The 15,166-nt window shown below is 49.3% G+C and overlaps 1 protein-coding gene across 1 annotated transcript in view; it reads right to left on the bottom strand.

Annotated features, from left to right (window-relative positions):
• Nucleotides 1-410: 410 nt before the first annotated feature.
• LOC139469483 (leucine-rich repeat serine/threonine-protein kinase 1-like) overlaps nt 411-15,166 on the bottom strand; it is a 48,094-nt gene continuing 33,338 nt past the window's right edge. Inside the window, exons 24-32 of the mRNA XM_071251666.1 lie at nt 14,454-14,705; nt 13,272-13,394; nt 12,355-12,565; nt 11,953-12,119; nt 11,474-11,568; nt 10,765-10,992; nt 5,756-5,937; nt 5,154-5,255; nt 411-3,657 (exon numbers count right to left, since the gene is read on the bottom strand). Coding sequence (XP_071107767.1) covers nt 3,227-3,657; nt 5,154-5,255; nt 5,756-5,937; nt 10,765-10,992; nt 11,474-11,568; nt 11,953-12,119; nt 12,355-12,565; nt 13,272-13,394; nt 14,454-14,705 — 1,791 coding nt within the window. The 3' untranslated portion in view covers nt 411-3,226. The remainder of the gene's footprint in view (nt 3,658-5,153; nt 5,256-5,755; nt 5,938-10,764; nt 10,993-11,473; nt 11,569-11,952; nt 12,120-12,354; nt 12,566-13,271; nt 13,395-14,453; nt 14,706-15,166) is intronic.

Here is a 15,166-nt window from a genome sequence, read left to right as displayed (position 1 = left end):
CTGCAGGCCAAGACTGGTGGTGGAACATCAGTACATGAGGGCACCTGCGGGCCAAGACTGGAGGTGGAACATCAGTACTTGAGGGCACCTGCAGGCCAAGACTGGTGGTGGAACATCAGTACATGAGGGCACCTGCGGGACAAGACTTGTGTCGGAACATCAGTACATGAGGGCACCTGCAGGCCAAGACTGGTGGTGGAACATTAGTACATGAGGGCACTTAATCAACTAGCCCCCATGTGACTGCATATGTGAGGTTGGGTTAAGCCTGGAGATGGAACATAAGGAGAAGAGGGCACCTGCTGACCAGAGCACATGCTGCCTACACCAATGTAGAAGAACTTGTCTAAAAGTCTTCTAGCTTAAGTAATTCATCTCAAGAAAAAACAAGGAGTTATTGGTTTCTGAATTTTTTATTAGTTCTTTCAGCAAGTTTGATGAAAAAATGGTTGTTGCCCTTGCTGTATACTTAAACTTTCTGACTTGCGTTGAATTGAAGCATGCGTCTCATTTCTGTCCTGTAAGTGCTTTAAGGTTTTGTTAGAAATTGATGTTTCAACTACACGGTGCTAGTACATATCCTTAAGAGCCCGTGGGAATTGTTTTGCAGACATTTTAAGACATGATCTGTCAAGGCCAGGAAGAATTATCGAATTGGAGTGAAAGATCTCATTTGAGATTGGAGCAGGTGACTTTGCTGATATTGACTTATTGAATTTTCACATTTACGAGATAAAGTTAATTTATCAATAAATACGTTGGAAGTTGTTATTTCGAAATGAGTACAAAGCTTTTATCATTATCATATGTAATCTTTGTCTTAACTGATTATCCAATCTGACCTATGTTTGCATAGGAATTGTCAAGAAATAATGTTTGGTTAAATGGATTTTCATATCTGTCAAATTCAACAATTAACCAAATGCAATATCTGTCAAGGTATTGCCCAGTAGCCATACCATTATGACCTCTACAGACTCGACCAGTTGAGCGATATGTACTGATCTGATGCGTGGGTTGAAAACTTTGTTTGTTTGTATGTTGTTTAACACCACACTCGGCAATATTCAGCAATATTCCAGCTATAGGACGGTGGTCTGTAGATAATCAAGTCTGGACCAGACAATCCAGTGATTGACATCATAGGCATCGATCCACACAATTGGGATATGATAACATGCATCAACCAAGTCACCAATCCTGTTAGTCGCCTCTAACGACAAGCATAGTCGCGTTTTACGGCAAGCCTGGGTTGCTGGAGACCTATTCTACCCTGCATGACCCAGAAGCACATAATACAAAGACGACTTTGAGAGGTCAACCAGACTGTTTAATTCTCAAAGCATTTAGTGTATACAATGTGAGAAACTATTGAGTCCGCTGACATCGCTGGACTCCTTCCTTCACATGATAATTTTCACAATGTTTGTTAAACTATTTACACATGGTCTGTGCTCCCACACAGATTATTGGTACTTGTTGAAATCCTATTCCGCTTCTGCTTTCATGTTGATACTTTCGTAGTCAACCACAGATTAAAAAAAATGTCAATTATAACTTAAACAGCTGCATTAGGCCACAGTTTTTCTTATTTAATGTTTCATGGATTTTAACCGAACAGCTTGGGTCAGTTGAACAAAACTAATTATTGGTGTTTTATATATTTTTGGGGTATGAAGTTGTTTGGGTCAATTGTTTATTGAGGAAAAATAAATGGCAATTACATGCGGGATGTTCAGTATTTTTACAGTAACATGTATATGTATTGACTTTCAAGGTCAGATTTTTATATACATGTATTGGGTATACAAATTGGCAGACTCCCAAAAGTTGAAATGTGAAAAAAAAATGAAAAATGAAAAGCAGTGGGTTTTTTTCTGCCGACAAGAAATTATTAATAAGATTTTTTTCAAAACTCATTTACTGTTGCTGTCAATATAAGTAAATTATTTAAAATACCAAAATTAAAACCTGTTGAAAATTTATGTAAAAAAATTCAAAACACTACAAATTATGACAAATTCCTATTCCTCCTACCTATTTACCATTTTGAGGAAATAAATCCATAAACAAAACAAAAAAGTCCAGGCCTAAGAAGGCTTAGGATGTACATAATAATTGTTCATAAGAGTCCACAGTTACAACATTAGCATGAACTTGAACACTGTAACACACAGAATGTACACAATGTCTCTATACCAGTACTACATGGAATAGCTGCACCACAAGATGTATGGAATGAATAATCAACAAGCGGTTACTTAACACATTAAAAAACTCAGAATTATGTACATATAATCACTTCTGCAAATGAACACTTTAAAATATTTAGACTCCAAATATCAAAATCAGGACAATATTTTAAATTAGGAGTGATAGGTTGACAGGTTCTGTACACTGGAAGCAGAATCAGAAATAAATAAACAAAACTGTAGCACTTCAACTGATCATATACAAACAATTTGCGTTAAATGCATGTCAAAATGATATAAATAAAATGATGCAGTAACTAAACAGTAAGTTGAAGGTGGCCTGTAGTCCAGGGCTGCTGGTATACATACATGTACATGTGTACAATATACAGAATAACAGGGATGTAACAGTTCCAGTATGAAATAACAACACTTATTGCACGGGTAGAGGTACATTAATAGATCATGTATAAATAGCTTTATAGTTCATAAAGAACTTTCATGTAAAACTCAGGATCCCAAAGACAAGTCCATGTACTGGTAAGTATAGGGGTATGGACTGGGAAGCTCTCAGATCACATATTAGACAGGGCTCTGGAATGGAAACATCTTAGGTCACCTACATAATTTGCAAGCATGGATTAACATGTGTTCTATGCTGATAAACTCCCTTCCATGCGATCAATCATTGATCTTGTGTGTCAACCATTGATCTTGTGTGTCAACCATTGATCTTGTGTGTCAACCATTGATCTTGAGAATTAACTGAGTCAGCAATTTTGTGTGATGACATTTGATCTTGAGAATAATTATTCCATCAAATTGTAGAAGATTGTGTAAGTAGGTCATTTAGGCGAGACCTGGCACCGTTTCATTCAAACGACACAGAAAACAGTGTAGATTTGTGTGTCTATTGCACAGCCTGGGGGGGGGGACAGTAACATGCCGTCATTCACTGCTTGCACCCTGAGGCCCCAGTCTTGTCCCACTAACACCTCTAGGGCAAAGACTGCCAAGAGTAAGCTCCCTTGTCTTCAGAACAGCTCCCAACCCCGGGCCCACCATGACAGAACAAAGTTGTGGTGGACGGTTGGGTCTCGCGACATCAAGTCCTGCGTCAAGGTCGTAGTTCTAGGTCGACTCTCAAGGTCAGGGGGATCGCTCTCCGCACGAGATTTAGGAGATGGTGTTTTTGATTCTTTGATGATATCGATATATCCTCTTCCAAGAGTGACAATGCCGGGACTACAGAAAGAGTCATCTGACTGAACAGCTCCTTCTTCAGACAGTAAGGGAAAGATGCTTCTGATATAAAACTCCTTCGCACAGTGGCACTTGAACATACTGAGGGGTTTGAGCGTGGCCGAGTCGGCAACGATGACATTGCCCCATGTTGTACCCAGGTACAGATAGCTCCCGAGGACATTCATGGCGGTCACCTGGTACTTGTTGGAAGAATTCGGGCCTATGGAGAAAGGAAAACATTGCCTGAAATAGTTTTTTGTCGTTGTATTACACAACTAGTCTGTAACTATTATTACAAGATGATCGCCCTGAAACTGTTTATAATTTAACTTTAAAGATGTGAAATACAAATTTAGATAGAGGTAATTATAATTATATTTTGCCGTGATCTATAGGTTACATCTATATTATCAAATTTTGCTGCCAGGGATCGAGTGTATAGGTGGGTCGGGGATGGGGGAACATTATATGTGCCGGTATACATGTGAATAATTTTTTGATGTGAAGTTCACACAATATACGCCTATTCCATTGGACAAGGTGTCGGTCACATGACCACAAAAATGAAGTTCATAAGTGTATGAATGACACATTTAGACGTTCACAAGTTTTTCACGAGAATTTATTCTTGAAATGACGTACACACTGATGGACTACTACCACACTCCTGGAAATTCCCTTGCATGAATAAATACAGAAACGTTTCTCATCATTTAGGACATTTAATCTCGAACTCAGTATTTCAGTATACATCGAGAAACGTCAGAGAGTTTGACTGCATGATTATTCACGAATATCCTTGCTACGACCTGTCCTAGAGAACAAAACGAAGAAAAGCACATCCAACGTATTGTAGTATCGACTCGATCCATGTCTAGACTACAGTGACAGTCTACAGCAATCTATGAATTAACCTGGGTATCTATTGGAAACATCTTTACAATCATCTTTCAATGATCGGCTAGTTGATCAATGATGATGAAAACATGTAATCGCCACAGGTTCATTAACACCTTCTGAAATCTCTCCCGTCACCTTTATTGTGTCGTCCATTTTGACGTCTTGTACTTGATGTAAATGTATTACGACGCGCTCTCATTGTGACTGACTTACCGGGTGAGTTCTTAACAGACCTTTCTCATCTAATGAAGATATTATTTGAGTGCATTTGTTTACAGATATACAAAAGTTGTCCCTGTTGAACATACATACGCTCATGTCACTTCTTGTTTTAAGGAACTATTTTATTCCGCAATACAGCTGGTTGTTGTATGGCTGTCAGTGTAAACATGAAGTCACACATACACATAAAGGTCTATGTCCTTTGAGGTAAAAATAGTGATATAAAAAATGATAAGAATTGACTTTCACTTTGTTTGAGTTCATTGGAGTATGAACCTGAGGGCTACTGTATGAACGTCGGAGCTTGTGAGGTGCTGTATTCTAAAGGTAGCCCGAAAAGTCTTGACTTGACTTAGGAGTCCTCTGTGATCACTCTTAACTTTGCTCATTCTTAGAGTAATCTTTTGTCTAAAGAAGTTTTATAACAAGGTCTTTAGTAAATTCTTACACTTAAGAGTACCTCTTAGAGAATTCTCAATATTTTCTACACTTAGGAGTAACTTTTGATTCTGAGAATGTTTCCAACTACAGCCCCAGGTCCTAGTATCCTGACTGGAGCTGAGCAGGAGATAACCTGAAGATGAGGATGCTCACCTGAGCTCCTGTTGGGGGACTCAGTAGATGGCGCTACCCGGGAACAGTCCAGTGTCTCGACAACCGCCCGCGTCTTCACGTCCCAGCGATACACCAGCACACCTGCACAGGTAGGACAGTAAACACAGTTGACACACCCATTCTTTAGTATTCAAACTTACTGCACTTGTTTTATTGACTTGACTTATGACTTGCTATCGTGAAACATTGATCATCCAAGCATCTGTTGATGTAAAATATTATTGAGGCAATCAATTTGATTATATTGTCTGATTATATTGTGTAATGACACAAGATCTGCACTAGATTGAGAGAAAGTCATGTTTCTCATCCGTCTTCATGTCTGGATAAGTGAAGTTTCACTGTATATCCAATTTATTTTTTGTTCAAAGGTGAGTGAGTGAGGTCGCTTCCAACATTATTTCAGTCCTATCATTACATGCCAGCCTTATGTGTGAAGAAAGCCCAAAGTGATGCAGGTCTTAAACATTTACCCACAGCAAGCTGACAAACCAAGGATTATTACAGGGTGAATATGAGCTTGGAAATACCTAAGTCTGGCTGATACTGATTACAGGAACATTTGAGAATGAACACCCTACCCGGGTAGACATACGACCACACAAGTGTGTCCTCAGACCCTGGGATCTTGGCCGCCACCAGGAACTTGCAGCACTTGTTGGTTGCCATGGGTTCCGGGTGACTCAGCGTCTCAAAGACCCGGTGTTCATGTACATCCCACACGCCAACCTTGCCGCCATCCTGACCCAGCCATATCTCGTACCTGCAGCAACGCCAAACATCTGTCATTACAGAAGGTAGTGCACCAGCCTATTCCATATTTCTTGATTAGAGAATTCAACCCATCTGCCCTGTCCTCTTTCTAGGATCTACCTGTGTCCATCCCAGCACCTACCTGTCCCCCTCCATCATCCACCTGTCCCCCTTACAACATCCACCTGTTGCCCTCCCCGCGCCCTCCCCGTTCCCCTCCCAGCACCACTCTGTCCCCCTCCCATCTTCCACCTGTCCCCCTCCCAGCACCCATCTGTCCCCTTCCCAGCACCTCCCTGTCCCCTCCCACCCGTCCCCCTCCATCATCCACCTGTCTCCCTCCCAGCATCCACCTGTCCCCTCCATCATCCACCTGTCCCCCTCCATCATCCATCTGTCCCCCTCCCAGCACCCATCTGTCTCCTTCCCATCTTCCACCTGTCCCCCTCCATCTTCCACCTGTCCCCCTCCGAGCACCTTCCTGTCCCCTCCCACCTGTCTCCCTCCATCATCCACCTGTCTCCCTCCCAGCACCACCCTGTCCCTTTCCCATCTTCCACCTGTCCCCCTCCCAGTCCCCTTCCACCTGTCCCTCTCCATCATCCACCTGTCCCCCTCCCAGCACCACCCTGTCCCCCTCCCATCTTCCACCTGTCCCCCTCCCAGCACCCATCTGTCCCCTTCCCAGCACCTCCCTGTCCCCCTCCATCCTCCACCTGTCCCCCTCCCAGCACCCATCTGTTCCCTTCCCCGCACCTCCCTGTCCCCTCCCACCCGTCCCCCTCCATCATCCACCTGTCCCCCTCCCATCTTCCAACTGTCCCCCTCCCAGCACACATCTGTCCCCTTCCCAGCACCCTCCCACCCGTCCCCCTCAATCATCCATCTGTCTCCCTCCCAGCACCCATCTGTCCCCCTCCCAGCACCTACCCATCCCCCTCCATCATCCACCTGTCCCCCTCCCAGCACCCACCTGTCCCCCTCCCAGCACCCACCTGTCCCCCTCCCAGCACCTACCTGTCCCCCTCCCAGCACCCACCTGTCCCCCTCCCAGCACCTACCTGTCCCCCTCCCAGCACCCACCTGTCCCCCTCCCAGCACCTACCTGTCCCCCTCCCAGCACCCACCTGTCCACCTCCCATCTGTACCTCCCATCACCCACCTGTCCCCCTCCCATCTGTACCTCCCATCACCCACCTGTCCCCCTCCCATCTGTACCTCCCAGCACCCACCTGTCCCCCTCCCATCTGTACCTCCCTGCACCCACCTGTCCCCTTCCCAGCACCCACCTGTCCCCCTCCCATCTGTACCTCCCTGCACCCACCTGTCCCCCTCCCATCTGTACCTCCCTGCACCCACCTGTCCCCCTCCCATCTGTACCTCCCTGCACCCACCTGTCCCCTTCCCAGCACCCACCTGTCCCCCTCCCATCTGTACCTCCCTGCACCCACCTGTCCCCCTCCCATCTGTACCTCCCTGCACCCACCTGTCATCCTCCCATCTGTCCCTCCCTGCACCCATCTGTACCTCCCAGCACCCACCTGTCCCCCTCCCATCTGTACCTCCCATCACCCACCTGTCCCCCTCCCAGCACCCACCTGTCCCCCTCCCATCTGTACCTCCCTGCACCCACCTGTCCCCCTCCCATCTGTACCTCCCTGCACCCACCTGTCCCCCTCCCATCTGTACCTCCCTGCACCCACCTGTCCCCTTCCCAGCACCCACCTGTCCCCCTCCCATCTGTACCTCCCTGCACCCACCTGTCCCCCTCCCATCTGTACCTCCCTGCACCCACCTGTCCCCCTCCCATCTGTACCTCCCTGCACCCACCTGTCCCCTTCCCAGCACCCACCTGTCCCCCTCCCATCTGTACCTCCCTGCACCCACCTGTCCCCCTCCCATCTGTACCTCCCTGCACCCACCTGTCCCCCTCCCATCTGTACCTCCCTGCACCCACCTGTCCCCTTCCCATCTGTACCTCCCTGCACCCACCTGTCCCCTTCCCATCTGTACCTCCCTGCACCCACCTGTCTCCCTCCCATCTGTACCTCCAAGCACCCACCTGTCTCCCTGCCGTCTGTCCCTCCCAGCACCCACCTGTCCCCTTCCCATCTGTACCTCCCTGCACCCACCTGTCCCCCTGCCGTCTGTCCCTCCCAGCACCCACCTGTCCCCTTCCCATCTGTACCTCCCTGCACCCACCTGTCCCCTTCCCATCTGTACCTCCCTGCACCCACCTGTCCCCTTCCCTGCACCCACCTGTCCCCTTCCCAGCACCCACCTGTCCCCTTCCCATCTGTACCTCCCTGCACCCACCTGTCCCCTTCCCATCTGTACCTCCCTGCACCCACCTGTCCCCTTCCCTGCACCCACCTGTCCCCTTCCCAGCACCCACCTGTCCCCCTCCCATCTGTACCTCCCTGCACCCACCTGTCCCCCTGCCGTCTGTACCTCCCTGCACCCACCTGTCCCCCTCCCATCTGTACCTCCCTGCACCCACCTGTCCCCTTCCCATCTGTACCTCCCTGCACCCACCTGTCCCCTTCCCTGCACCCACCTGTCCCCTTCCCAGCACCCACCTGTCCCCCTCCCATCTGTACCTCCCTGCACCCACCTGTCCCCCTCCCATCTGTACCTCCCTGCACCCTTCCCATCTGTACCTCCCTGCACCCACCTGTCCCCTTCCCTGCACCCACCTGTCCCCTTCCCAGCACCCACCTGTCCCCCTCCCATCTGTACCTCCCTGCACCCACCTGTCCCCCTGCCGTCTGTACCTCCCTGCACCCACCTGTCCCCCTCCCATCTGTACCTCCCTGCACCCACCTGTCCCCTTCCCATCTGTACCTCCCTGCACCCACCTGTCCCCTTCCCTGCACCCACCTGTCCCCTTCCCAGCACCCACCTGTCCCCCTCCCATCTGTACCTCCCTGCACCCACCTGTCCCCCTCCCATCTGTACCTCCCTGCACCCACCTGTCCCCTTCCCATCTGTACCTCCCTGCACCCACCTGTCCCCTTCCCTGCACCCACCTGTCCCCTTCCCAGCACCCACCTGTCCCCTTCCCATCTGTACCTCCCTGCACCCACCTGTCCCCCTCCCATCTGTACCTCCCTGCACCCACCTGTCCCCCTGCCGTCTGTACCTCCCTGCACCCACCTGTCCCCCTCCCATCTGTACCTCCCTGCACCCACCTGTCCCCTTCCCATCTGTACCTCCCTGCACCCACCTGTCCCCTTCCCTGCACCCACCTGTCCCCTTCCCAGCACCCACCTGTCCCCCTCCCATCTGTACCTCCCTGCACCCACCTGTCCCCCTCCCATCTGTACCTCCCTGCACCCACCTGTCCCCTTCCCATCTGTACCTCCCTGCACCCACCTGTCCCCTTCCCTGCACCCACCTGTCCCCTTCCCAGCACCCACCTGTCCCCCTCCCATCTGTACCTCCCTGCACCCACCTGTCCCCCTGCCGTCTGTCCCTCCCTGCACCCACCTGTCCCCCTCCCATCTGTACCTCCCTGCACCCACCTGTCCCCCTGCCGTCTGTACCTCCCTGCACCCACCTGTCCCCCTCCCATCTGTCCCTCCCAGCACCCACCTGTCCCCTTCCCATCTGTACCTCCCTGCACCCACCTGTCCCCCTGCCGTCTGTACCTCCCTGCACCCACCTGTCCCCCTCCCATCTGTCCCTCCCAGCACCCACCTGTCCCCCTCCCATCTGTCCCTCCCAGCACCCACCTGTCCCCCTCCCATCTGTCCCTCCCAGCACCCACCTGTCCCCTTCCCATCTGTACCTCCCTGCACCCACCTGTCCCCCTCCCATCTGTACCTCCCTGCACCCACCTGTCCCCCTGCCGTCTGTACCTCCCTGCACCCACCTGTCCCCTTCCCATCTGTACCTCCCTGCACCCACCTGTCCCCTTCCCTGCACCCACCTGTCCCCTTCCCAGCACCCACCTGTCCCCCTCCCATCTGTACCTCCCTGCACCCACCTGTCCCCCTCCCATCTGTCCCTCCCAGCACCCACCTGTCCCCTTCCCATCTGTACCTCCCTGCACCCACCTGTCCCCCTGCCGTCTGTACCTCCCTGCACCCACCTGTCCCCCTCCCATCTGTCCCTCCCAGCACCCACCTGTCCCCCTCCCATCTGTCCCTCCCAGCACCCACCTGTCCCCCTCCCATCTGTCCCTCCCTGCACCCACCTGTCCCCCTGCCGTCTGTACCTCCCTGCACCCACCTGTCCCCCTCCCATCTGTCCCTCCCAGCACCCACCTGTCCCCCTCCCATCTGTCCCTCCCAGCACCCACCTGTCCCCCTCCCATCTGTCCCTCCCAGCACCCACCTGTCCCCCTCCCATCTGTACCTCCCTGCACCCACCTGTCTCCCTCCCATCTGTACCTCCCAGCACCCACCTGTCCCCCTCCCGTCTGTACCTCCCATCACCCACCTGTCCCCCTCCCATCTGTACCTCCCAGCACCCACCTGTCCCCTTCCCAGCACCCACCTGTCCCCCTCCCATCTGTACCTCCCAGCACCCACCTGTCTCCCTCCCATCTGTACCTCCAAGCACCCACCTGTCCCCCTCCCGTCTGTACCTCCCTGCACCCACCTGTCCCCTTCCCTGCACCCACCTGTCCCCCTCCCATCTGTACCTCCCATCACCCACCTGTCCCCTTCCCATCTGTACCTCCCAGCACCCACCTGTCTCCCTCCCATCTGTACCTCCCATCACCCACCTGTCCCCTTCCCATCTGTACCTCCCAGCACCCACCTGTCTCCCTCCCATCTGTACCTCCAAGCACCCACCTGTCCCCCTGCCGTCTGTCCCTCCCAGCACCCACCTGTCCCTCATCTTGATGCAGCAGGAACTGTAGCTCTTGGCTGTCTGGTACAGGTCCATGTGGGAATCGGACAGTGGGCCAGGCTGGGGCTGGCTCCTCACAAATATGTTGCCATTCTTCAGTGTGACGATGATGGCCGGTTCGGTGGGGACGTAGTAGAGGCCATGCACCTGGGGAACCATCATCACTGGCAGCTTGAAGGAGTGAACGAGCTGCTGACTCTCTGAGCTGAGGACAAGCAGACACAGTCATACAGTGAAACCTACATGCCGACTCAAGGAAATATTTCACTGACTCTCTGAGCTGAGGACAAGCAGACACAGTCATACAGTGAAACCTACACGCCGACTCAAGGAAATATTTCACTGACTCTCCGAGCTGAGGACAAGCAGACACAGTCATACAGTGAAACCTACATGCCGACTCAAGGAAATATTTCACTGACTCTACGAGCTGAGGACAAGCAGACACAGTCATACAGTGAAACCTACATGACGACTCAAGGAAATATTTCACTGACTCTCTGAGCTGAGGACAAGCAGACACAGTCATACAGTGAAACCTACATGCCGACTCAAGGAAATATTTCACTGACTCTACGAGCTGAGGACAAGCAGACACAGTCATACAGTGAAACCTACATGCCGACTCAAGGAAATATTTCACTACACCGTGGAAATTTGAAGGGGATTATGAAGACTTAGCTCACCTGAACACCATGACTTTCCCAATTGCATCCACACACCACACGTAGCTGTTGATGACAGACATGGCCGTCACTTCTGCTCCTGGCAGTTGGATAGTCTGAAAATATTATCATAAACACTGGATATCAGTGTCAGTACTTGGTACAAGTGTCAGTACTGGGTGGAAGTGTCAGTACTGGGTGGAAGTGTCAGTACTGGGTGGAAGTGTCAGTACTGGGTGGAAATGTCAGTACTGGGTGGAAGTGTCAGTACTGGGTCTAAGTGTCAGTACTGGGTGGAAATGTCAGTACTGGGTGGAAGTGTCAGTACTGGGTCTAAGTGTCAGTATTGGGTGGAAATGTCAGTACTGTGTCAGAACTGCATGGAAGTATCAGTACTGTGTCAGTACTGCATGGAAGTGTCAGTACTGGGTATAAGTCAGTATAATCAAGTGCAATACATATCATTTCACAATAATCAGACTATGTGCGTGTCCCCTTACCTTGCTATCAACACAATGGCTCCAGCGGTCATATGACAAGATGTCAATGTAGTATCGCGGGCCGAGACACACACTGAGCCAGATCTGAGCACGTGTCTCGGGCTCCGACTGTGAGCAATCTGACAGCAGCTCGGGGTCGATGCCAGGGGACCCAGGAGATGAGGCACCTGCAGCCACATTAGGGGAGAAGTCATTGATCACTTCTGTAATATTTGTAGTATCAAATAGCTTGACTTTTTTAACACAAGGAAAAAAAACTTACTTTTACTGATTTTTTTTTTAAGGAATTGAAGATTGAATGCTTTAACCAGCATGCCTATTTAATTGATATTTAGGGAGATATGCTTCTACTTAAGTTTTGCATACACATTTCAAAAGATTAATATGAAATAGGTCACATACTCAGGGTGAAGTCGTGGGCCTCCCTGGCAGGTACCGAGCACCCACATAGGATCTTGGTCTCCTGGCCAAGTGAGACCACGTCACGGAGGTGGCAGAACAGGGGAGAGCGGGCGATGGTCACGATACTTGCTGCGGAGGGACGTTCCTCGGGGTCTTGAGACCAGCTCACAGACATAAGGTCAAGGATACAGGTCGGGTACAGGTTCACTTCCTGTGAAACAGAGGTAAGAAAACGGTGCAAGACTAGCTTTGGATGTTTTCTGTTGTCTCAAATAGACTGATTACGACACCATTGTGGCATCATCTATATTTCTCTGGTCCTGCATACACTACATACCCCCATCAGCTGTGTATTGATGTGCTTTGTAGAAGTGACATGTGTCTATTTTGACTAATTGATAAAATGAGGCCATTTATAACATAAAGTCAATGAGCCCGAATGAGTCCCGTGAAGATTACGTGTTAGAATAGGTCTTCAGCAACCCATGCTTGTTGTAAGAGGCGACTAACGGGATCGGATGGTCATGCTTGCTGACTTGGTTGATGCATATCATCGATCCCAGTTGTGTAGATGGATCATGATATCAATCACTGGATTGTCTGGTCCAGAATCGATTATTTATAGACCACCGTCAAAGGGCTGAAATATTGCTTACAATAAAGAAACAAACAAACAAACAAATAAACAATGACTTGGTTGATGGATGTCATTGTATCCCACTTGTGTAGATCGATGCTCATGATATGATGTTAATTACTGCATTGTTTGTTCCAGACTCGATTATTTCGAGACCGCTGTCACAGAGCTGCAATATTGCTGAGCGCTGCATTAAGCAGGAAAGACACAAATGGTACTGTAATGTTACATGCCCATGTGGTGTACGTGGAGCCTCTCCAACATCTAGCTGTAGGAGTACCTGTGTTGTGATGGTGGGGCGACTACCCTGACACACCAGCGTGCTTGGGTTGTTCACGTCGCAGAACGGCTGGCGACATGTTATCAGCTCGTACATACACATCCCAAACGAGAAAATGTCCACCTACAGGAAGAAAGAGATTCTTCTTAAAAAGTGCATTAGCCACAACTGATATTTTCAATAGAATACAATTTACACCAAACATTTACAACACAGAACTCACAGGTTCAGGCCTGGTGGAGACAATGTAGTGCATTTTAGGTTAGACAAAGAAATAGATAAAAGGATTGGTCCAGGCGATTACTCCAGGCAGAGCTGCATATCTGTCCAGAACATGAAGTGAGTGAGTGAGTATGGTGTTACGCCGCTTTCAGCAATATTCCAGCAATATCACAGCGTTGGAAACCAGAAATGAGCTTCACACATTGTACCCATGTCGGGAAATCGAACCCCGGGTCTTCGGTGTGACGAGCGAACACTTTAACCACTAGGCTACCCGACCACCCCCATAACATGTAAGAGAGTGACACAGAGGTGAAAACCAAAGATATTTTTTTATAGAATAAAACAATGCTTGCATGTTATGGCTAAGGAAACAGTGGGGTAGCCTAGTGGTAAAAGCATTTGCTTGCCACACCGTAGACACAGGTTTGATTTCACATATGGGTACAATGTGTGAAGTCCAATTGTGGTGTCCCCAAGTCATTGTATTGCTGGAATATTGCTAAAACAGGCAATAAACCTCACTCACTCACTCACTCACTTCTATGTCTCCTGCCTACACAGAGGTCAAAGTAGTAACTTTTTCTGCAGATTATTTGAGACATGTGCTTCCTGATCACAAAGCAAATACATTTCTTAACACATGAGGTTCCCTTTGAGACATCACAGACAGATACTGGAGGAGATTCGGGGTTAAATAGGTCCCCAGCAGCGGGTCAGGGACTCACTGGATCATGTGGTCAGACTCGGTTACTTGGTAGATTGCGTGTCGTCGTGCCGTGATGGTCTGGATCATTGCTCACAATACCCATCACTGGATTGTCTGGTCCAGACTTCATTATTTCCATATAGATGGAATATTGCCCAGAGAGGTGTTAAACAACAAACTACCAAACAAACAGATCACAGATTCCGTTACTTAAATACAGAGATACCGCTCCTCCAATCAGGACCCTGTACCTTCTCTGTGTAGGTATCCTTCCCAGCATGCTGCAGTATTTCCGGCGCTATGAAGGGTGGTGTTCCTCCAAAGCCTTTAGCACCTGTGGGCATGACGCTGCGACTGATCCCGTAGTCTGCCAACTTCACATCAACGGGTGCTGCAGTGCTGGCCTCTGGTGACAGCGGCAGTGACCACACCAGTATGTTCTCCGACTTGAGGTCACGGTAGATGATGTTGCGGTCATGGAGGTAAGCCAGAGCTTGAGCCACCTGGACAAAATGTGTCATTAACATTAGCATGATTAGTATATTGTACCCCGATTGACACATTGACATTAGTCCTAGTATATTGTACCCCTGAGACACACTGACATTAGTCCATAGCATATTGTACCCCCGGTGACACAATGACATTAGTCCCTAGTATATTGTACCCCTGAGACACAATGATATTAGTTCCTAGTATATTGTCCCTGTGGTAACACAATGACATTAGTCCCTAGTATACTGTACCTGTGGTAACACAATGACATTAGTCCTGAGTATATTGTACCTGTGGTAACACAATGACATTAGTCCTGAGTATATTGTACCTGTGGTAACACAATGACATTAGTCCTGAGTATATTGTACCTGTAGTAACACAATGACATTAGTCCTGAGTATATTGTACCTGTGGTAACACAATGACATTAGTCCTGAGTATATTGTACCTGTAGTAACACAATGAC

This window comes from Haliotis cracherodii, unplaced genomic scaffold (genome assembly GCF_022045235.1).
Source record: "Haliotis cracherodii isolate W230 unplaced genomic scaffold, xgHalCrac1.p SCAF_2, whole genome shotgun sequence".
Classification (NCBI taxonomy): Eukaryota; Metazoa; Mollusca; class Gastropoda; order Lepetellida; family Haliotidae; genus Haliotis; species Haliotis cracherodii.
This window is presented reverse-complemented; position numbering and strand designations above follow the sequence as displayed.